Genomic DNA, 23,856 nt, shown 5'->3' on the forward strand with positions numbered 1-23,856 from the left:
TTTCAGCATATGCCCCTTCTTTCTCTCGCCTTTCTCTAAAGACTGGCAGCCCATACTACTCTTGTAAATATGAAAGATGCTAATCATATGACATATCACGTCTCAGTCGGAGCCTGGAATAAAGCCTTGAGATTTGGGATCATTGCCTCCAGACAACAGCTTCATCAGCCGGAAAGTTGGTTTTTTTCTCCTTTCCTTCAACTCTCAATCCCTTCTTTGTCTGGGGAAAAATGCAGCCAACTCGAGCCACCCTGGCCATATGGTTCACTCTGTGTTTTCTTAGTTGAATTCTGAATTGTTTGTGACTCGCGAAGGGTTTTTTTTTGGAAGTGTGTATAAAGACATAGAAGGGGCTGCCTGGGCTGGGGTGGCTTTGCAAGGTTACTACATGTTCTTCACGTGTTCATTTCACACTCTCCTTCTGCAGCCACTTCACCGCTACTGCTCAGTGCAAGAGCCAAAAGATAAAGCCCCAGACACACTTTTTAACAATAACGCGAGCAATTCCAGGGATTTTGTTATTTTTCCCTTTAGTGGACAGAAAAGCCTTCTTAAAACATAATTTGTTTTGTTTGTTGGGGCTGCCTGTACTCATCCTTGGCTTGAATTTGTGGTGTGTGAAATGGAGTATCTGCTTGCTAGCAAATCCCTTCTAGAAATGCCTTGGCTAAGAGAAGCCCTGAAGTGTTTTGCGGTAAGGAAGAGTGGCTTTTAGGACCTGTATAGATTAGAAGCTGAATGAGTTCGGTGCGCTCGAGTTTGGATAGCCTCCTGTTTGATAGCAGCCTGCCAAATTTTCTTTCTCTCTTTCCTTACACAAACCCCCAAAAAGGCCCTTTCACCAAATCATTAAATTCTACAGAGGTGGTCAAGCTAGTCCTGCTTTTCATGCGTTCGAGAAAGAAAAGGGTCCTTGAAGTTTAGAAGATGCCCAAGGAAAACTCATTGAATGACATCAAAAGAATGAGTTTCCATAGCTGTTGAAGCACGAGAGCCGTGTAGCCGCACAAAGGCGGGTTGGGGCAGTGGGACTGTCCCACTGCTCTATCCCAGCACAATTGGGTCACTGAAATAGGGAATTAATTACCATTGGAGAGTGGGCAGCCCATTCACCACTGGCTGAGTTTTATTAAACGCCAATATAAATAACAAAACAACTCTTGTGGCTGCACTATTCCTACACGCCAAAGGAAGGATTATGTTGGGGATTAACATCTTAAAGTCTATGAGACTTTCTGACTCAAGGCTCGGAGCTGGTAATCGTATTTGTCTCCTGGTTCAGCGATTAGTGCTCTCCCTCGCGCACCTTCGCCTGGATGGCCAATGTCCCTTTTTGCAGGCACTGGGTTTTTCACACAATCGGCTGTTCTTTTCCCCACATCTATAGAAAAGAATAAGAAAACTGAAGCGTGTTCACGCGATCCTCAAGCTTCTTCTCTTCTTCATGGGAAAGGAAGGCCTTTTTTCACAAGGGGGGCAGGAGGGGGGGAGGCAAACCCTCTTGGGGGGGGCCCAGGCGGGGCTCGGGATGGCAAAATCGCTCCGCAGGCCTGCACCTGCCATGCAAATCTGCCGGGAACAATCGGCCCCCGACGAGGGGCTCGTCTGCCTGGGGGTGCAGGGAACGATGCTGGGGCAGCACTGCCCGAGGAGGAACCCCCCCACACCTTGATCCCGAAATGAACCCCAAGCTTGCTAGCGTGGCCTGGGAGTCAGGGAGCTGATCCCTGTCCCATCCCTCCCTGTAGTGCTTTTTGCTGCAGCATACACATGGGTTTGGGGAAGGACATGGCTCCGGGGGGAGAACTGCAGCAGCCTCTGATTTTCCCCTGCCCAGAGCTTCCCGGCACCTTGCTGGGGGAGGGTCCATATTCTGACACCCAGTTTAAGAGCAGAACCATCCCACTCAGCCAGGTCCTTCACAGGGTTTGCGGGTGCTGCTCTAGGGCTGGGCACTCCAGAATTCAGGGTGCAGGGGGTGCCCTGGTGTGGCCATCCCTAGTTCCACAAACACTTCGAGAGACCCATGGGCAGAGCTGGGAGGGGTCAGCTGGTCCTGTCCCTGCAGCTTTGTCCCCCTCTTTCCCTGGGGGGTGTCGCGCCTCCAGTCACCTGGGGCAGGCGAGCCATTAATGCTGGCTCACAACTTGTGAGGTCGAAGTGTGGATGGGCTGTATCCAAAGGTCTCTCAGCAACACAGACCCTAAACTTTTAGGGCTATTGGGTCACTTCAGAGTTCAATCTTCTTAGAGCAAACAAAGCCTTTCTGAAGGTCTCCCCCTCTCCTGCACACAAGCTCAGTGTCCTTTATTTCTGGGCTGTGTGATAAGCTTAAATCATTGTGCTCCCATTTCTTGATCATCGCCTACTTTGGGCTTTTGTTCCCGTAAAGTAGGATTGAGTCTGGCAAAGGGGCTGAAGTTGAACAGTTTGACCCTTGGAGGACAGTTCAGGCTGTGGGCAGCAGCAGCGCTCCCTCGCCCCTGCCGCCTCCTCTCCCCGCTGCTCTCAGCGGAGCAGCTCAGCCCTCGCTCTCTCAGGACCATCCACAGACCACACAAGCGCCTCTTGGACCTGCTGTGCTGGAACAGCGCGAGGACTTGACAGCTAACTTGTCCTCGGTCCCGTGCTCAACGCTGCGGAGAAAACCACTGCACCAGGGGGGCTATCGGCAGGAACTGGGCCAGGCCCCAAAAAGGTGCCTGGATGGTTTACACGTCCTGGGTCTGGCTTGCACCCTGCTATCACCCCGAGCACTGCAGGCACCTTCCCCACTGCTTCAGCGCCTCTGTCTGACCTCTCCGTAGCTTTCCCATCAGTGAGGAAGGAAATAAATCTCAGTCAACAGGGTGAGGGCAGAGGGATGGGCTGGCCCAGTCATAGGTGACTCTGCTGTGCACTTCAGGGTACTGAAAAAGAAACAAAAAAGTCCCTTCTTGTCACTCTCCTGGGACGCCAAGGGGACCTACAGATTTCCCGTTCTTCAAAAGAGGGAGGAAAAAAGTGCTAAAACCTCTTGGTAGAGTTACAGACATTTTCTAGCAGGTTGGCTAAATCATAATGAGCTGGCAGTCCCTGATCTTCCAGGATGTATCCAGACACAGCCCTGGGCTGTGTAACAGCAGAGGGGAGGACACAGAGCAGGACTGTGAAACCTAATTCTCGAGTGTACCAAACACCTTTTGATGCTGGGACCCAACCGCAATTGCTCTTGCAGGGAGTGAGAAAGGGGACACAAACTTAATGGGCAGCAAGAGCCAGGGGACTGAACCGTGTATTTGCAGTGTGCTCGCAGAGCTTTTAGCCCTTCCATCTATTTTGGGCTTTTTCCAGCAGTTGCAACTAAAATTCTGTTTCAATTCCCACCTCCTTCGAAGAGCCTCAGTGACCGAGTTTCTGCACAGGGAGGACATCGCACTACAGTTTTCATTTTATATGTTCTCACTGTCATTCCTTCCTCGTTGGTCTGTCAGCCAGAGCAAGGCTGTTGACCCTGGGGCATGTCACAAGCCCTATCTATTCACTCGGGCTTTCTGCCAGAGAGGGTGGTCTGGAAGAGAAGCAGGGGTGGAGGCTTTCCTGGTGAACTGACAAGTTGTGCAGTTTGTGTTTATGTTCTGTGGTTTTTTTAGTGTCTTCTCAAGCATACGTTGTATCCAAGAGTTACACTTGCCAGGGCTCAGTGAGGACCGCAGCCCGTGTGCCAGGACTGCAGCTCTTCTGGCTGACAAAACACAGATGTCAAAGGCGCATCGCCTGTTCTTCCTGGGGCTTGCTCTGCTCCGTGAAAAACCTGCTTCTTCTCTGGAGACACTGAAAGCCTGCCTGGACACCTTCCTGTGTAACCTCATCTGGGTGTTCCTGCTCCCGGAGGGGGATTGGACTGGATAATCTCTCGAGGTCGCTTCCAGTCCCTGACATTCTATGATTCTGTGAAAAACCCAAGGAAAAAGGCGAGGCTGGGCTGGGCGCCGGCAGACTCGCTGTGCTGCAGCACGGGGGTGTAGGGAGCAAACGCATCCTCAGGACGCGCTGCCTTCAGGGGACCCTGATGTCACATTTCACTTCTCGAGGCCACAAAAGGCCGCTTTGCCCCCCAGGCTGTGTACGAGCTGTGTGTCCTACCCAAAGGCATCGACCCTCCTCTCCCGTGCACCGCTCTGACCCCCCCCGCCCTGTCCCCTTGGGGGTCTCTCTCCTGCACCCACCTCCGCCTTCCCGCAGATCGCGGGAGACGCGCTCCCAGCAGAAAGCGTTATTCCCTTGATTGCCCCCCAAAAGGCGCGGGGGGGAGCGAAGGGGACGCACCCCCGGGGCTGCTTCCCCCGAAGTGGGGGGGGGGAGGTGGGGTGTCGCAGCCGCCTCTTAATGAGCGGCTGAAAAGGAGCCGGCTCCGGCGCGCGTGGCGCGCGGGGCGCCCTGATTGGCCAGCTGCGCCTCGCGACCCTCCATTCATTAATAAATTAGCGGCACGCTCCAGCCGAGCGCGAGGCACCAATGGCGCGGCGGCGGCCCCGGCCCGGGCGCGGCCCCGGGGGGGCGGCGGCGCCGTGAAAAGAAAAGCGCGAGGCGCGGGCGGGGCGGCGGGGGCCCCGGGGGTAGGTTTGATTGTTCCCCGCGGGGTATATAAGGGGTGTTAAGGAGGGTCGTGTGCCAGACACGCAGCCGTCGGGCCCCGGGCCGCTCCGCCGCTGCCGCCCCGGGGCGCGTGCCACCGCCGCGTCCCCCCCCACTTTGCCCGCCCCCTTCCCCCCCGTCCCGTCAAACCGTCGAACCGTTAAACCGCCGCCCAACCGTCGCCCCGGCTCCGCCGGCAGGCCAGCGGAGGGGAGCGCGGCGCGGCCGTCCCGCCCCGCAGGATGCTGGTGAAGGCGGAGGGGCTGGCGCCGCCGGCCGAGGACGAGCTGCTGCTGCTGGGCCTGGCCTCGCCCGCCCCCTCGCCCTCGCTGCCGTCCAGCGCCGGGGAGGAGGAGGAAGAAGAGGAGGAGGAGGAAGAGCAGCTGCGGGCCCCCTCGCCGGCGCGGCCCGCCGAGGCGCCGGGCGCCCGCTTGCCTTCGGGGCTGCGGCGGCTGGAGGGAAAGCGGCGGCCGGGCCGGTCCCGCGGCGCTCCGCGGGCAGCGCGGACGGCGGAGACGGCGCAGCGCATCAAGCGGAGCCGGCGGCTGAAGGCCAACAACCGGGAGCGCAACCGCATGCACAACCTGAACGCGGCGCTGGACGCGCTCCGCGACGTGCTGCCCACCTTCCCCGAGGACGCCAAGCTCACCAAGATCGAGACGCTCCGCTTCGCGCACAACTACATCTGGGCGCTCACCGAGACCCTGCGGCTGGCCGGCGCGGCGCGGCTCGGCCCCGAGGCGGGGGGCACCGCCGACGGCAGCCCCTCGCCCGCCTCCTCCTGGAGCGGCGGCGCCGCCAGCCCCGCGCCCTCCGCCTCCCCCTACGCCTGCACTTTATCGCCCGCCAGCCCCGCCGGCTCCGCCTCGGACGCCGAGCACTGGCCGACCCCGCGGGGCCGCTTCGCCCCGCCGCCGCCCCAGCCGCCGCCGCTGCCCCGCCGCTGCCTCTAGCCCGGCCCGGCGGTCCCGCCGCGGTGCGTGGGACGAGGCTTCGCCCAGCCCGTCCCCCCGGGGCGGCGGCATCTGCCCTGCTTCCCAGGGCGGGCTGTGGGAATGTCATCTGCCAAACCAAACTTTCTCATTTTCCGATGTGCACTTTGTCCAGTTTCCCAGATCTGTCACCAGGCCTTTTGTCCCTCTCCTCTCCCCGTTTTGCCATCTGTCTCTTATGATTTATAGGGGTGGGGGGGAGAAAGAAAGAAAAAAAAGTTGTTTTGTTAGAGGTCCAGGTTAGAAGTCATTGTATAATTTGTAGGCTTTGTGAGGGCTGAATGCAAGCGTGGAAATTTAGGCTGAACTCTCTATCAAAAGAAAAAAATGTAGAGGAAAGGCGCGGGGGGGGCGGCGGAATCGGGAGGGAGGACCTCCTCATACATTATTTATTTCGACCTTTAGGGGACGGGGAACTCCCCCCTTCTTTCAGGAGATTAAAAATAAATCAACAGACTGAAAACCTAAACAGACACGGAACATTACAGCGATCAGCCACACACGTGTTCACATTTATTTATTATAAAGAAAGATTTCATGGAAAGTATGTATTTTTTTGTATAATTTACAGAGTTTATTCTAGTATGTATTTACAGCGGAAGAGCAAAGGGATTGTTCTTGTGATAAAATATAAATAAAAATATCTAATTTTCATAACTTTTTGTTTGCTGCTTTTTCTGGTTTCTGTGCCATCTGCCGGGAATTACAGGACTGTGGCAAGTGGGACACTGGGGGGGCTGGTGCCTGCTCTTGCCTCTGGTCAAACTTGGTGTCCCGGGGGAGCTGCCTGCACTTGTAGTGACGTATGGTGATAAGTGCCACTTACACCTGGGGACACGGGCAACAGCTGCTTCTGCAGGTAGAATCGCAACCAAGCGGAGGTAGCTGGGGTGTGTGTGCCTGCGGTGCTGGGGGGTGTCAGATCTGGTGTATCCTCCAGGAGGCTAGTGCATGTTTTCGTTCCTAAAATTTCACTTTGCTTCTTAAAAGAAAACCCTCTTTTCTGTGAAATAAGAACAAGACTAAACTCCTGGGGACGTGGGCTTTGCCCTAGGGTAGGGTTGGAGGAGGACTTTTGGGAGAAAAGCTGCTTAGGGAGGAGTGGATCAAACCAAAACAAGATATTTTCTCAGCAAAGTAAATCCTCAGACTGGTTCTGAAGGGGACATGCACCACCAGAAACACAGACATGAATCAGCCTCTGTCCCCCCTCATGTCATTTCATTTCTGTTCTTCAGTTCCTTGTGCAGCTGGTAACATAGCAAAGAAAAACAGCCACGGTTCCTGTGTTGAGCACAGTAGTTTAATTAAATTAAGTGGAAGATCATTTACTTTTGCCTCTCAGTACAGAAGATGCTGTGCAGCAAACAATGGATGGATGGATGGATGGATGGATGGATGGATAAACTGTCAACACACTTCCTCAAACTGATGGCTCAGGGATTTTACAGAGAAGGACATAGGAAACAAATGTTACTGGGAAAAAAATCCTGCATGGATTTAAAGAGAAGAACTCAGTTTCTCTGTTGGATGGATGAAACCCAAGTCACAGGCAAGTCCTGGGGGTTCAGGTCAGCATGGTCAGCAAGCTGCACAAGCCCATGGCTTACAGCACTCCTGGCTGTCCCAGGGGATTGTGGTGCCCACACCAAGAGGTGGTCGGTGGCAGCTGGTGGTGTTGCCAGTGACCCGCGTTGCTGAACACTGCCCCAGGGACTGCAAAGCCCTTTATGGAAAAGTTTTTAGTTTTTCCACTGATACCTTATGTCCTGCCAAGGCCACATCACAAATTTTAAGTAGGACCCGTGGGTTCCCCTTCAGTTCACCTCCTTCCAGCCAGGCCCTCACCTTCCCTGGCTGCCCAGGTGTCCTCAGGCTCTGTGTCTGTGGTGTGAGCCAAACCCAGGCAGTTGTTTTCAGTCCCTTCCTAGGTAGTTTGGACCTGTTCCTGGGCAGGTCTCCAGGGACACCTTTGCAAAAGCTGGTGGAAAACGTGACAAGGGGATAAGGGTCCTGCCATCCACGCAGAGGAGGGGCAGGCAGGGAGCCCACCCCGGCAGCCCAACCAGCCACCGGGTCGGACCTTGGCCCCCCATGTGGTGATGGGCCCCTTAGGGAGCAGGGTGGGCCACAGACCCCCTGAGCACTGCCAGCTGGGTTGTTACCAGCCAGCACAGGCTCCATCAGCTCTGTCCCCACAGAGCATGGGTACGAACAGCACACAGCTGGGCACGCGTGACCCTGCCAGGCCCAGGGATGTCACCGTGGAGGGGGATGTCAGAGGCTGCCGGCACGGCTGGCGTGCTCCGAGGCCCTTCAATCATTGCCCCATGCACCCGGGAGCACTTTGTGACTTCTGGGTACAAACACCTGGAAATCATTAAAAACCAGCAGAGGCGCCTGAATGTATTAATTAAATAAAATGTGCGGCACATGAATCTGCCCGGTGCCCCCGGATCTTGGGAGCGTGAAACCCAGCCCTCGGAGCGATGTCTCCGAAGGGGGAGAAAAAAAGAGAGAGAGAGAGAGAGAAAGAAAAAACGTGTGAAAAGAGAATTAGTGAAATTAGGTTAGGCCAATAAAACGTGCGGGGGTTCGCCCCCCCGGCCCCACAGCCTCAGGCGAGCAGCGCTATCTAGCCTGATCTATTGTTTCCCCCCCTGGCAGGGGGGTTATTGTGTGATAAATAATTCCTTAAAAAAAAGTAGGCACATTTGCATAATCACTGCTTTGATGTGGCCAGCAATATGAAGCTGTGTCCCCCCAAATCTGCCATGGGCCAGAAGGAACAAAACAAGAGGCACCCTTTCAATCCACTGGCAGTGCGTGGGGCAGCCCATCGGGAGCAGTTTTTACTCTCGCTCTCTTTTAACGACCCTTTTAAATGATTAAACTCCAGGAATGCCAAAAAGAAGGCTAGTGCTTTGCTTGCTCTCTCTGTCTTTTCTAAGGCCAGGCTGGTTGGGTCTCATTGTCCTTCCCAGTTTCTCTCCTGCTTTTAAGAGGGGCTGCAATAGGTGTGTTTGGCTCTTCAAAAGGCCAGGACGGATGGGATATACATTCTCTATGGAAGGAGGGCCATGCAAGGGCAAGAGGGACATCTTGGGTGGCTCAGCACCAGGATGCTCCTTCCACTGTCCTCAGGGGGGGACATTGCTTCTTGCCAGGTTTGTCCTCCTGGAGGTATTTCTTTCCACCCCAGGTATACACCCTGTTATCAGGAGCATCCCCTGTCCTGCTGGGGCTGTGGGAGAGGGAACCACGGTAGAAAAAAATGCATTTCCTTTATCAGGAGGATGGAGTGGGGACTGAGAGAGGGTTTTCTGTGGACCAGGACCCTTGAAAGTCAAACCTTCCCTGGTCCCCAGGCAGGGCCACTGGCTGGGCTCAGCTGTCTCACTGCTGATGTTTTACACCCCGGGGGGGTCAGGACGCCTTTAAGGAGACGGGCCCGAGCGGGGCAGGCTGGGAGGGGGAGGTAGGACAGAGCTGATAAGGGATGAGCCAAAGGCTGGTCCGTGTTCCCAGCCTGGCAGGGCTGCTGCTCCGTCCCGCTGCTGGATGTCCCTGGGCGGCTTCTCCCTGTGGGAAAGGGGAAGGTAAGGGGCTCTGGAGACCTCCTGTGTTACCCTCATGCCCGGCTCAGCCTGCCCTTCAGCACATGAAGGGGTGTCTGTTTTCCTGCGGGGTGAGCATCTGTCGGGAGCTCAACCCCAGACCGCTGCGGAGCGGGGGTGCTGCCTGCCCGACTCTGCAGCCCCTGTCACCTACCCTGGCCAAGTGGGGACTGCGGTGGGTGGCGCTCAGTGGGTGCGGTCGCCCCAGGGCTGCCAAAAACCTCATGAAGCGGAAAAAATGGGGGGTAGCTTGCTAAGCATCAGCAAAATCCCAGGTGAAACGCAGCAAGGACTCCTGTGAGTCTTGCCATCTGATTTGTTACTTAACCCAGTCACCCGATTTTCTTTTGAGTGAGGCCAAAAGAGTTTCTTTCTCTCTAAACTTGAGAGACTTTATTTCCTTCTTTTTTTTTTTTTTTTTTATTTTTTTTTATTTTTTATTTATTTTATTTTATTTTATTTCCATCTTCTTCATCAGAAGACTTGTCCAGGAGGTCCCAGACCCAAGCAGTACTGTGGTTCCCCAGACTATTAGGAATTCAGCCTGTGGGTCCAGAAATTATTATGGTGAACCTGAAAGTGTACCAGGGGATGCAGAATGGGAAAGCACCTCTTTGAGTTAAGTGTAAAAAAAGGGATGGTTTCTATGGCAGGACCTAGACATAGAAAAGTAATTCCTAAAAAAGGTTGTCTTCCCTTTAAAAATGTGTTTATGATCCTTCTGTGTATTGTATTTTGGCATAAAAGCCTCTCTGCACTGTCAGAACAGCTCTATGGCTCCCGAGGGGGTTTATAGCGCTCCTCGGCATAAGAATAGTGACAAGAAGCCAAACTAGTGCCAGTGTGGCAGCAGCCGCACCCCAAGGGCTTGCACTTGCTTTCTTTCATGCCAGACATAAATCTTTTAACATATCACCATAATTAAAAAGAGTGTTTCTAACATGGCCCTAATCTGGCTGGCTAATTTTAAGCCCAGCTTTCACCCTCCCTTGTAAGTGAGCACCTATAGGCAAAGACAGAGAGCTGGCCTTTCAGACTTGAGCATCTTGCCATTGGGCCCCTCTTCCCTACCTGTGTGCCATCTGGATGCTCACCAAGACTCCATGTCATGGTAGAAGACTTGAGAGGACTGTAAATTCAACTTAGTTTTCTAGGTAAATGTGAAGACATTTAGGCTCTGTATGAAGAATTTAGCTTAAAACCAAAATTTCCTAAGCACTCAAGCTGAAGAGTCAAGCTCTCAGCTCTCATGAGTTTGTTGTGCATTCTTGTTTTATTATTTCTTGTATCTCAAAGCCTGGCCTTGCAACCCTTGCCCTTACTCCACCAGAATGCAAAGGCAGGTCTTATATTTGCCTTTTTAGTGGAAATCTTTCTAATGATTTTATTGTCACAATGACACCTGGATTTCATGATGGTGAAAAAGTAATGCTGTTATGCTTGGAAACAAGTAGATTAGGGTTCACCTGTTATGGGGCATCCTTTGGTGCTCTGTAATGACTTTGCCATTGAGAGGTATATTACATTAAGTAATTAAGCACACACTGACTGTTTTTTAACACCGGATACATTAGTTATTACATAATGTTATTTCAACTGAAAGGACCAATCGTCTGGGATAGTGAGCAGTTACATCTTTTCTTATTTCATTAAGAAAATATGTATGCAGCTGAAAGAACTGTAGTGCCTCTGTAAAACATATTTTAGTAAATGAAAGGGCATATGTGTCTCTGCAGTTAAAATGCAAGTGTCAAAATTAAACTTCAGATGAGCTCTGGGCCAGGTCCTGCAAGGAAAGAGAAAGGCAGATGTGGGAATCTGGAGACAGGTTAACTGTACACAACATTCAGCTTGCTGTAATGGAAGCTCTTGTCAATGCAGATGATACCGCGTATCAACATATGTACTGAAACAATGATTAAACATCATTTTACCACAGTGAAACTGAATTTGGGCTCATATCTCTATTATGATGACTATAATTACTCATTTACATACAGGTGTGTGCAGTGTAATTCAGTGTACTGTACTTCCCACAGATCCTCTGACCATAGCTTTGAAACGCAAGTCCTGTAAAACAGCTGGCATGGATATGATTCACATAAAATGTGCATTCATGTCAGTGGGATCACACGCAAATTTTGTTGCTACCTTGTGCCTTGGGACAGGCATTTTGCTGACATTCTCCAGTTTAGCAACGCTCTGCCCCTGTCACCTCTGTGTCCTTAACTCCCTCCCAAATCTCTGATTTGCATTGCAGAGAAGGCAAGTTTGAGCAACAGCCCTGTTTGCTCTTTCCAGGGTGCCAGGCAGGCAGGGAGGGAGCCATGTGGTGGGGACAAGGGTGGGGACAGTGCATGGGACCTACCTTCCCACAGCATGGCTCAGGCTCTGTGTTTCCCCACAGGATTTTGGTTTTGCATTTCACTGACGGTCTGCTGTCTCCTTGGGGACTCAGCCAAGTCTCCTTGGGGACTCGTGCAAGCTTCCTTTGCTTGCTTTTTACATAGGGCTGCTGGTCCTCAAATTTCTGTCTCATACTCTCCAGATAGGAATTTCATGGTCTCTTCCCACTGAATTGTTTTAATGCTGTTTAACGTGCCAAGAGCTTTTAAGCTGTTCTCTCAAAAAAACACCTTTTAATTTTTATGATGTGTAAGAATTAGTTAAGAGCAGCTGCTGGGGGAAAGTCCATCCCCACCTCAGTTCCCATCACTGCTGAGCTCCTCCAGCCTTTAAAGGTCCTGTTGCACATGCTTGTGCCAGCTCAGTTGGTAGACTGATTAAAACTCGTTTGCCTTTTTTCCACATACATAGCACCAGAGATAATTTTAAAAACTTGTCCCCAAATGACTCTGGTGAAGCATCGAGAGGCTTTTCTGTGACAGATTGCCCCCTGAGATGCAGCTGCCCCTGGGTTACCTGTGAAGATGCTAGGGGGCATCAGAAACAGGGCAAATGCCGTGTCTGGGAAGGTTTTCCCATTTTACAGCCACACCTGTGGGAGTGGGTTTTGGTGCCCAGGGCTTGGGGAGCTGGCAGACATGGCAGCAACCCTACGTGCTAGGAAGGGGGATCGGCGCCCCAGGGGCACAAGCCATGAGTGGCAGCTGCTGCCCCGGCCACAGGACAAGGGGACGTCCCAGCAGCCACCCCAGGTGGGGCCAAAAGCCCCCCAGGGAGAGGGATACCCAGGGGCTGCAGGTGGCTGGAGGGATGTCTGGTTTGGTCCCTGGCTTACTTTCCCTGTGATGCTCTCATGGGGCAAGAAAAAGCGCATATCCTCCAGGCACTGGGGGACATGGGTGGCAGGGGAAGAGACACAAGTTAGGGAGTGGCAGAATGGGGCACAGCTCTGGGTGGTGCATACAGAGCAGGTCAGGAAAGGCCTGGGGGTGGGAGCGAGCCTGGTCCTGCTGAAGGGGCCGTGCATCCGCAGGCAACGGTGGCACTCCTGGCATTGCTGGCGGGAGCGTGGCTGAGCATCGTGTTCCCAGTCTCCTCAACCCCGAGGGGCTCAGCTGCCAGCAGAGCCTCACAATGTGCTTCTCTCAGATAGAAGCAGGGAAAGGATCAGAACCAGGTCTTGGGTCCCCAAAATGTGTGTGAGTGCTTGGACCTGCAGCTTTGCAGCCAGGACCATGGACTTTGCGGTAGAAATCGGGGCATTGCTTTGCCTGGCAAGCAGTAAAGCCCTTGCTGCTTGCTCAGCCCCCCCCGGGCTGGTCCTGCAAGCTGCTCTCAGCCTGGGGAGGACACTTCAGCTGAGCACTTGAGCATTCACCGGGGATGTCAACAGGCCGTCTGTTTCCCTCAGCCGAAGTAATCAGATAAACTCAGCGTGAAGGAATAAAAGTGAGCCAGGAGCAGGGCTAATGGTTACATGAAACTAAGCCAGTGTTTTCCAAGGAACAGGGAGCTTAGCAGGAGCGCCTTCCTTGGCGGCAAGCAGCTCAGGGCAGCTGCGCTCAGCCACACATTCAGGCTGGTCAATGGTGGAAAGGGGCTGCTTTCCCTAATCGTATTGCATCAGCAGGGAAAACAAGTTTGCACAGAAACAGGAGCATTAGCTGCCCCACTGGTAGCGCCGGGAGCTATGGGCACAGGGCTTGCTCTTGCAGTCCAGTGTTTGGGACAACACATGTCTGAGCAAATGTACAGTGTTAATTTCTGATCTTGGAAACCTCTGGGCTGCACATATGGTAAAGAGTCACCAGGGATTTTGCAGGGCTCTGTTGACACATGGGGATCAGGAGGTGGCAATTTGTCCCTCCCGAGGTGAATCATACACAACAAATCCTGTAAGGGCTGTGACTTCATGAAGTTTTGCCTTTATTATATGTGGATTTGACCTATGCAGCCCCAATTCCAATAACATATGGACAAAAACCCCCATCCTTTATATAGTAATTGTAGTACTGCAGTCCACTTGGATGAACAGAAATCCTAGTGGGATTTTTTTTTTTTTACCTGGTGTAGGTTTTTACCTGGTTGTCTTACTATGGGGCCAAATCTTGCTCCTTAAAGTCTAAGACAGACTCCTTTGCTCTGACGAGCTAGCCGATACCTTCAACTTCAGCATAAATCCCGCCTTCAGCCTCTGATGCTGCAACATTGGTTCAGCAAACTTCTGGCAACCTTCTCATCCTTCTGACTTCTTGTACTGAATGCAGCCTTGTGATTAAACAGAGGTGTAATCTTGCAATGCTAAGATTTAAAACAAAGTCTTTAAAAATGGATTTGAGAAACAATTATTTGGACTGCTGAATGAGCAAGGATGCCGGAGATGGAGGGTTGCAGCAAACGGCAGCGGGTGACGGCAAGCGGTTGTGCAGGGAGGGAGTATTGATGGTGCTGAGGTGGCAGCGACACACAGCCGTCCCCTTTCTCTCGCCTCCCCTCCCCCTCCTTTTATTAAAAAGGAGAGTGGACCAAAGCTGATGGCATATTTACCTTCATGAGTTTTAAAAAAGTTAATTACTGCTTGGAGCAAGTTGGTATGGCTGTCCTGAGCTGTCTTTTATTAGTAGTCGCCTTCATTAATTTCCCTCGCTGGATTTGCTGCTAATAGCTGCTTGGTCCTGGGCAGCACAAAGCAGCATCTGTGCCATTGAGCAGAAAAGCGGGAGTCAGGCAAAGGGGGGCGAGGCGGGGGGGGCTGACGCTGTTTGCAAATCAACCTCTATTAACGTGATGGCCTGTTCGGAAGGGACAGCAGCCCCGGCAGCCAGCACGGCAGTTTGGGCTCCACTGGGCTGTTACTGACCCCTCAGCCAAGGGAGGAAAGGCACCGGCTGCCACCCGGGGTTACCCTGCCCTTTGTTGGCCGGGCTGCACCCCTTGGAGTGGGAGGGGAAGCGGGGTGCCAGCCCTACACCCCCTCAGTGCTGCTGCCACCATGCCGGCCAGCGGGTGCTCCGGTCCTGTGGCACACGGTGCTTCCAGCAGAGGTGTTGAGCAGTATCTAGGCATAACTGAATTATTAATAACTTGGTATCTTTTAATGAAAGATGCAATCCATCTTAAAAATAGTCTACCAGATAAGATTTCTGATTAAATAATGGGATTAAGTTCTATTTGAGAAGAATGAACAAGGGTTTAAATTTTGGTTTTTTTTGGGATGGTCAGACCAGCGTGTTACACCGGTATGAACTTCTCCAAATGAGCTGCCTTACTTCAAGCACCGTCCGTGTGCCACAGACAATTTATGGTCTCCCCTGCTGTGGGGGAGCAGGATGCCGTGATGCCAGAGGGGTGATGGGACAATCTGTGCGACCAGCCCTGCAAATCCACCCAACTGCCTGATGCAAGCCCGGATTTCAGCCGGGGCACAGAGTTGCTGTGGGCAAGCTGGAGGTGGCTGAAGGCACCACAGGCTCACACAAGCCAGGGCAGAGGGTGGCTGCAGGGACTGATAGCCCCATCTGCTCCCCCTCTGCAGAGTACTGGGGATGATTTCATCCAAGCGGAATAAAGGAGGGTAGTGCGTGCCATTCCCAGGAGAGGAGTAACAGTGGTAGGCTGCTGCCGTGGGGTCCTCAGGCTGCTGGTCTCCCTACAGGGCTGGGTGAGTCACCTGGATACTGGTACAGGGACTTCCCTCCAAGGCAGCAGGTGACAGTGACAGTTACTTTGCTGCAAATAGCCCTGTTCCAGTTATTTAAAGGCAGCAGCACTTACAACAGTAAGTAAATAGTGTGCTCTTCTTGACACAGATGCAATGCCTCGAGACACACGTATGTGGGAGTAGTGCTTGTTCTCCCTCCCTTTGGGGGCTCCCCCAGCCCAGATATCGGTGGGGACTCCCAGTGGCTCTGCTGGCCGGGGGGCTGGATGCACTGGGAGAACTCCCCAGCTGGGGAGAGCAGCCCCGTCCCTGCTACCAAGCTGTACCGGGGGAGTGGGAAAGAGATTGCTGAGGATGTGGGTGGTGCTGTGTTCAGTGTTAGCATTGAATTTTGCCAAATAGAAGAGATCTAGCAGTGCCAGGCTGCCTCTGTGAGCTCGCTTACACAAACTTTTCTCCTCAGTACCCATGTAAGCCGTGAATAGCTCTTCCTGGTAAAGGACCAATGCCTAAATCCAGCAGCTGGGCTCTTGGGGCAGCTGACATGGGTTTTATAGCAGCAGGGAAGTGCTGCCTCACGTGCAGGGGCTGCCTCACAGCTGGAGGGGTCACTCGGCACCCGCTCTTGCTGCCCTTAATTGCCCAGGCTGCTGCTGGCTCAGAGGGAGAGGGAAGGAGACAAACCTGGCTCAGCCTCCGCATGGTTTTACAAGTGTTATTGTTGGGAAAACTGAGGATTTCCCTTTTACATGCTACCTTTTGTAGGAGAAGTTCTCCAAAATGCTTCATAGTGACATTAGGTATTGGCAAAAGAGTGAGAAAATAATTCTGTTTGCGATTAACAGGCTTTGGCTGTATCAACTTGTTTCCTCTTGATATCAAATTTGCTAACTTTTATGCATAAGTGCATAACACACAGCAAACGAGACTTCTTTCTCTCACCTGAACACTTGCAGAAAGGTAAGTGGAAAAAACTTTCTTAACCAAGTATCTTCCCCCAAAGACTGGAAGGTTTGTCATCGCCTTGCCAAGAACCTGAAATTTATGTGCTGGACTTAGTGCAGCACTTACACTGGGTGTAAACTCAAGTCCTTGAGGTAGATGCTTTAGCCAACAGGAGGGAATATTTCTTCAGACTTTATGTCCCTGCAGTTAATGATAATATTTCACTGTACCAGCACAACGTAGTTTCACTCACCTAGTGCAGACAACAAGATGACTGGCTCTTAGTGATCATATTGAGCTCTTATGTCAGACTTTGGAGTGTGCTACAATTAATGAGCCCCCCAAAGCACCCTTGGTAGCAAGTTGCTTAATATAAACCACTGAATTTCTAAGGAAAAAAAGAGAAAAGGGAAAAAAGAATTCCCTAAGTCTTGGTTGGTTCAAATGACTTGCTCCTGAAATCAGAGGAAATAACAAAACAGTGGGTTGTATCATTTTCGTTTGTGTTTTTTTTTTTGGTTATTAGTTCTAAGATGAAACTTCCAGGCATAATATTAAATACTCTGTCATCAGTCTGAGTCAACTGTTTATTTTCCCTGCTATTTATACCACAAATACCAAACAGTAAGTTTTGTGTGTTTTAAGCCATAGATGTGCTGCAGCTGCCCACACCTGTCTTGACCTAAAGCCTGGCCACACACCTGGGACTTTTTCACCAGTAGCTGCTAACTCTGTGGGAGTTACTCCAGGTTTATATTGATCCGAGGCAACAAGGTTTCACCCAGATGGGCATCCTTTAAAACTTTTTCCGGCACAGCCAACTGGGCTCAAGGTCTGTGGTTTGGCTTAAGGGGAGATTCCACTGGCCAATATGGGGAGAAATCCCACTGGGAGCGACCGGAGCGGCTGCAGCCTTCCCGACTGCTCTGTGCACGCTGGCTCATGGAGCTTTGGGAAGCGACACCGTGGCTGGTGAGTTTGCAGCCTGTTGTGAAAATGTCAATGTGTGAGACCCCCCCCTGAAGTCTGCTCACACCCCTCTGTGCTAGGGGCAGGGAGATTTGTGGCTAATGCATTCAGAGCTCAGACTGAGACTGAGCATGATGGAGGTGACCAGACAAAAAGTGCTGGGCACATCAAGTCAAAAAAAAGAGGAAAAACTCGGTAATGCATCATTATTACGACTAACTGCATTCTGCGAATGGAAAACTCAGGTATCAGGGATGGGAAAGGGACAGCTGTTCCAATGTTTGTATGCAAGTTCTTCAGTCAATGAGCTTATAGAGCACATAAATACAGGATTTCCAGTTTCCAAGCACTGGATGAGGGCAGAGTGCTAAATGCATTTGTGAGGACTGACACCTCTGAATTTGTGCCTGAGTCTGTAAAGAGTAAGACCAGTATAAGCTACGAGGTTAAATATGATGATGTCTGTTTTACTGGGGAACTGGACAAGCTGACACTTGATATTAACTTTTAACTGTGAGTAGCTGTAACTTTTGGCTGAGATGGTAAAATGTATTCTACAAGAAAACAAAAGAAATGAGCTGCTAAATGCAAATACTACTATATTAGGAAGAACTTGGAATATTAACATTTCCCATATATCAATTTGTTAAAAAGTCTATCCAAACACGTAATTTTCTTCTTTCTTTGAACAAGAGGCATAAGCTGGAAAAGGCGTTACTTTTCAGGGCTCTCAAAACTGCATGTGCTATTACAACAGCCGTTGCGGGGCGGCTGTTGACAGTGTATTAGGACACTTTGTTCTGCAGCGATTGTCAGGAAGGTTTTGTTTTGCTTTTAATTGTCTCTATAGAGGAGGGAAAGCCTCTGCCGAGAGGCTTTAACACAGCGTCTCTGCTGCCTTTTAATTCCTGAGATCTTGCTAACTAGCTTTGTTTCCTCCTTAGGGTCTAGCACACTCTTTTGCCGGAGCACGAAGCTATGTGTGCGCAGCATTTGTCACTTGGTTAAAGCCAGCATCGTTTTCCTACTGCTGCAGACAAGGCTGCCCTTTATTGGCTGCGGAACAAGATAACGGATTTAATCTTCCCAGTAACACGTGAGTTTTCATGTATCACTTTAATCTGCGAAACACTGGGGCTGGGTGTACCGTCACATGCCGATTTTACTTTTCTATGAGCGAGTGACTCCCGGGCTCAATGATGGATTGTTTGCTCTCTTTTAACAACAGTCAAGATGGTGAATGCCCTGGGGTGATAGACAGTGTGCAATGGGAACGGCAGCAAATCTGATGGCCCAGTTCAAGTTCACCTGACAAAGCTGAAGCAGTCTGCAAGCAGCATTTGAGAAAGGATTATTCACACTAGCATTATATTTTTGAATGCATTTTTCTTCCTGCGCAGCTGCCCAGCTCCCCAACACTGAAGGTTTATGCACCATAATAAAGAGATTTAATTTTTTTTCTCTTGCTTCTCCCTCTTTACACCTAGTTCTAATCGGTCGGTGCAGTGATAGGGCATCTTTCCAAACAACTCAGCACAAACATCGTGTAGAAAACAATAGCATTGATAAAAAGTGAGAACAAAAGCCTAAAAATCTCTGCTGGCTGCAGAAACAAAAGCGGACGGTTTTGTTAAAGCTAACTCTCTGTTGGGGACCCATCTTTTTGTGGAAGTTTGATGCTGTGTTCCCTTTCTCATCATGAAAATCTCCCCAAAGAAACAATCCCAGCCTTTGCGCTCTGGGATTGTGGAATGCCAGGGCTTTGGAGGAGAAGAGGAGAATTTGAAATTAAGGCAGCTTTTCATTGCTTATGTAGCAGGAAAGCTACTTGTCATCAACTGGATGAAAAACCCTGTAATACACGTGTGAGTGCACACACGTGTGTACACATACGTATATTCTGGAGGTCCTGGCATGGTCTTTGAAGAGTAGAATCTAGGCCTCATCGCATTTTATTTTGGCTGGAGACCCAGGTTCCTGAGAAGCAACATGTTTGCTCCAGTCCTGCGTGTGTATTCCAGTTGTATGTGGCACTGTTAAGGGGAATACGTGTAACTGTTTATCGAACTTCCCCACAAGTAGTTTTTCTACCTACCAGCTAAACTAATAATGCCGGGAAAGACGTGATGAAAGAATATAAGATCATGTGCTGGTTTGACTGAAAGCAGGTTAATTTTCTTCGTGCAGTTAGAAACCTTTCTTTTTTGGTAGCTAGCATGGTCATTGTTGTTTGGATTTGAGAACAAGATGATAGCACCCTGGAACAGAGTTAATGTTTTTCAGTTGTTGTCTGGGAGCCAAGGACTTTCAGAACTCTCTGCCCACAGGTGTGAAGCAGCTGGGAAGGAGGGCATAGATGAGGCAGACCTTGACTGACATCCAGAATAAGAATTTCCCATGCCATTAATGTCATGCTTCACATTTAAGGCAAGTTGGGATTTTCCAACTAGAGAGACAGAGACCAGGATAGAGACCTATCCCAGTTCTGCTCTGTTTCAGTGGAATTCCATTCAGGAGTTCTTTTAGTTGGGCCTTGTTGCCATCCTTGCGGAGGCCTCTGGATGTTTCTGCCTTTTCCTTCTTCCCCTGGGATCGGCTGTTCGGGACCAGGGTGCTCGTTCTCTCTTCCTGGGACTGGCTGCTCAGTGTGGACAGAGTTTGTGAGGAATGGCATTGAGTATCTTTTATTTTATATTCTATTTTCCATTTTATATATGTTACTAGTAGTAGCGGTATTAATATATTAGTATTGTTATTTTATTAAACTGCGTTTATCTCAATCCAGGAGTTTCTCCCTTCCCTTTCGATTCTCTCCCCTACTTGTAGGTAGGGGGCAGGGAGTGAGCGAGCGGCTATCACGGGTTTGAATTCCGAGCTCAGGTTAAACTGGGACAGATCACTTGCCTTCTCCCGTAGAACAGAAATTCAGCTGCCGCATGTATATGCAAATATACGCTCTCTGCTTTAAATCAAAATACGAAATGCATCCCTAACAGAGGCTGAAACAAGCAGCCTCCTGTAAACCCATGAAGGTTCCCATGGGAAATTAAGGTTGAAGCCCATCCATCCTGGCCAGGTAAACCATTAAAAGTCTGACCACAGTAGGCATAAAATGGACAGTTGAATTTTTTAGGACTAGAGTGCAATAGTGAGCATATTTGATTTGAAAGTGCTTCTTTCATCAGAATCTGAATTTGGGTAATATTGCCAATAGCTTTTGATTTTTTTTTAGTTCAACTAGACACTCTGGTTGGCTTAATTCAGCATTGAGTCGGTGCAGCACTTTGTGTGAGGAGCTCCCATGCCCTCTTTTTTTATGGCTCTTTTCTCTATGGTACATGTACATATTATCTGGCCATGCCAGAAAATTTGACTCTTTCCAGCTAACCAGCCTGTGTGGAGGAAAAAATGTGTTCTCAATGGGATAAGACCAGCCTAGCTCTACATTTCATACCTTCCAGTTCTCCACGTGGTGGCTGGAGTATAAGGAGGTCACATGCATGAAGTACAAGATTTATTTAAAAAAAAAAAAAAAACAAAAAAAACACAAAAATCATAAGACAACAGAATAACAACAACAACAAAAGCAAACAAAAGATTGTTTCATAAGAAGTAAAAAGCTGCAGCTGCCCCTAGCCCAAGCCCACACTACAGAAGTGTGTGGTTGGCATACATGACACAGGCTGCTCAGCCCTGGTGTTAAAAATTGGGCTCTGAGTATGCTCTATGACAACCACAAATAATAGCAAAAATACTGCTGAAATGTTGGAGTTAAAGGACTAAGTAAGTTGCAGCTGTTTGTATATGTGATAGTAAAGTGTGGTCTCAGCACAGGCATCATGTAGGTATGAACTTAGTCTTTGGCTGTAAGGATGGAGGGGAGATGGAGTGGATTGTTGGTAGGGACAGTGTGTAAATATATCACTTAAATATTATCGGACATCTGTTTTACTTTCATAAATGTGTTTTCTGCGTTATGCCAGAAAAGCATGAGACTGGAAGTTCTGCAGGCAGTGCCTCAACCAGCACTGAGGCACAACCCAACAGACACGTCTTCCTTGCTACTGGAAGCAAATTGCAAGTCCCCTTGCTGGGGACTCAGTCAAGAAAGGTGCCTCTCTTTCCTGAACACCTTCTATCTCACAACTTTGTGACCCTGGATTACAGAGCCTTGAAGGGAGAAGTGCTTTGCCTGTCCGGATAGAATGAAAACTGGCACTGAGGCTGCTTATTCTGTATCAGTCCTTGTGCTTATCAGATGCTGGACTGCCCCCAGAACTGTTCCTTTGTACAAGTGGCTACGTTCACGTCCAGTGAGATTACTTGTGGGAATTAGTTATAGAACTGGTCACCAAATCTGTGGCATTCACAGTTTCATTACAGGCAAAAGAGATGAGCTGGCCTAAGTGGGAACTAATCTTGGGAAAGTCTTCTCAGAGTTTGTTAAATGTAGCAGTCCTAAATTATTTATGTAAAGCATCTCTTGGTTCAAGTAAAAGATCTTTTCCTTGCAGAACAACTCAGTTTTCTTGGCTGTTAACAGTTAAAACCATATTTCCATTTGTTTAGATGTTATATGGTCACATATACACATACACTTCTGAAAGAAACTTTTTTATTTTTTTGAGCAAACCAGAACATTATCATTTGTTCCCTGAAGCATTAATACAAGTTTTGGAGAATTTTACAGCTGGTTGAAACACAACTATCTGCTTCTGTCTCATTCCATCTCATTTCAAAGAGCAGATGGTACACATTGCCTTTACTGACTCTGCTGATGGATTAGAAGTCTATACAGACTTGTAGTACAGCTTGAGCTGAATTTTTGAGGCTGTTTTCTTACTCTTCCTATGCTCTTCTGTTAATTTTTACAGAGGGTTATAACAACACGATGTTCCGATGGTACAGAAGATGGTAATGTGGTATTACCAGCCTGGATACAAAGACCAGAACTTGCCAAACTCATGCAGGTAAGGACTGGCCCAACTCACACGGGTATCATCACAGTGGCTCTGTTCTCACAAAGACAGTATGTTGCTAAGTGTGTGTAGGATAAAATACTGTCCAGCTTATGCGTAATTTCTTGTTTGACTGTCTTGTGTGAGTCTACATTGGCAGCTCTATTGAGGGTCTTGTTAAAGAAAGGCAGCGACAGATTTCATTGCACTCCACATGTTGATCATTGAAGAAGTAATAAATTCCTTTCTTCCCAAAGTTGGAGCGTGAAACATCTTTGCTATTAAGAGAATGAATCTGGGGGTCTGTGAGGTAGATGAGGCCTTTCCCATTACCTGTCACCCAGCCTGTGGAAGAAAGAACGCATCCTGGTATCAAACATCACAGCATTTATATTATCGTACTTAGGACTGTCTGTTTGGCACAGCCCGTGTCTGTTAATGTCACTTCAGTAATTCCCAGTTTGCACCTATGTCAGCAAAAGCAGAACCCTAAGAGGTACAAAACGAATATTTAATGAAATTAATATCCCAAAGATACCTGTGAGCTAAAGGCTGAGTCTGAAAGGTTTTATCCTTGACTCTCAATCAAAGAGGTCAATTCTCCTTTAGCTGAAGAGGGGGCCCTTTTTTAGGTTTGCCAATTTTAGGAAGGAGGAAGTGTGACAAAACTCGCTGCTTCTTTCAGTGGTTCTGTTTTAGATGGTTCTACAGGACACATCCTTGCAGACTGGCTTTAGTCTAATTGGATGCAGATCACTCCATGGCATGAAGCTGTGGCACACCTGGGAGTGTGGCTTATGTGCTCTTGCTGTGATGCAGTGGTAAGCAAGAGCACTGCTCAAGTCAAAAACATACCTGCACATACCTCCCTCGCTTTACATCATTTAGAGACAGTATGTCCTTTACATAGCACATTCTGTAACTTGAGAGAATATGCAATAAATGAAGATCGCTGTAATACAAACCTTGCAGATCAACAACAACGTCTGTTCCATTGGAGAACTCATAGGAGAAATGGCCGTAGGCCAGACCATACTCTGTGGCTTTGTACTCATTCTTTACTACCTTTGTGTTATTGGACAGCTTCACAAATTCCCCAAGGATGTAGGGCTCCACACTCACACATCCTTTTATAGTTCTGTTTTCCAGTATCTGAAAAGAGAGTTTTAAAGACAGTAATGCAAGCAGAGATGTGAAAACAAGGATGCTAAAGCTCTTCTAACTGAAGTCTCACTTTTTCCTCCTAGAGCTTTCCATCTATAAGATCAATAGAAAGTTTCCATATTAACCTTCTGCTGACTCAAGACACAGGCTGTTTAAATAAGGAGCTCACATTTAACTAAAACAAAAGGTTGTACAAGATCCAACACGAAGTCAGCCTGACAAGCCAAACTCTGTAAGCAACGAATTCTAGAAATGTGTAGTTTATCTAGAAAAAGGAAACTTATTTCAGGAGACTATGTCTAAAGAATAAGCTAGAAAGTTGAAAAAGATTTGGCTAAACCTGAACCCAGTCTTTCTGCAGTGTGTAAATACTCGATGGAATATTTTGGCATTTTTTTAGTCACTTCTGTGTTCAGAGACTTGGAGATACTGATGCCAGGCTCTCATTAGGCCTTATTAGCAAGTGGCATAGAGCCAGATGTAGTGTTAGAATGGCTAACAGAAATAGTAATATGCATAGCATGCTA

The 23,856-nt window shown here is 49.4% G+C and overlaps 2 protein-coding genes across 11 annotated transcripts in view; one reads left to right on the forward strand and one right to left on the reverse strand.

Moving 5' to 3' along the window:
- Window positions 1-4,723: 4,723 nt before the first annotated feature.
- NEUROG2 (neurogenin 2) lies at window positions 4,724-5,741 on the forward strand. Its single transcript, XM_065062291.1, has one exon. It carries the CDS (start codon window positions 4,860-4,862, stop codon window positions 5,568-5,570), a length of 711 nt encoding a protein of 236 aa, XP_064918363.1. The 5' UTR covers window positions 4,724-4,859; the 3' UTR covers window positions 5,571-5,741.
- A 16,064-nt stretch (window positions 5,742-21,805) lies between these two features.
- The window catches only part of ALPK1 (alpha kinase 1), a 53,309-nt gene continuing 51,258 nt past the window's right edge, over window positions 21,806-23,856 (reverse strand). For all 10 annotated transcript variants that reach the window (XM_065062294.1, XM_065062295.1, XM_005515246.3 and 7 more), the window contains 2 exons: window positions 23,131-23,317; window positions 21,806-22,510 (listed from right to left, as the gene is read on the reverse strand). In XM_065062294.1, coding sequence (XP_064918366.1) covers window positions 22,314-22,510; window positions 23,131-23,317 — 384 coding nt within the window. In that variant the 3' untranslated portion in view covers window positions 21,806-22,313. The remainder of the gene's footprint in view (window positions 22,511-23,130; window positions 23,318-23,856) is intronic.

Source organism: Columba livia, chromosome 4 (genome assembly GCF_036013475.1).
Source record: "Columba livia isolate bColLiv1 breed racing homer chromosome 4, bColLiv1.pat.W.v2, whole genome shotgun sequence".
NCBI classification, from domain to species: domain Eukaryota; kingdom Metazoa; phylum Chordata; class Aves; order Columbiformes; family Columbidae; genus Columba; species Columba livia.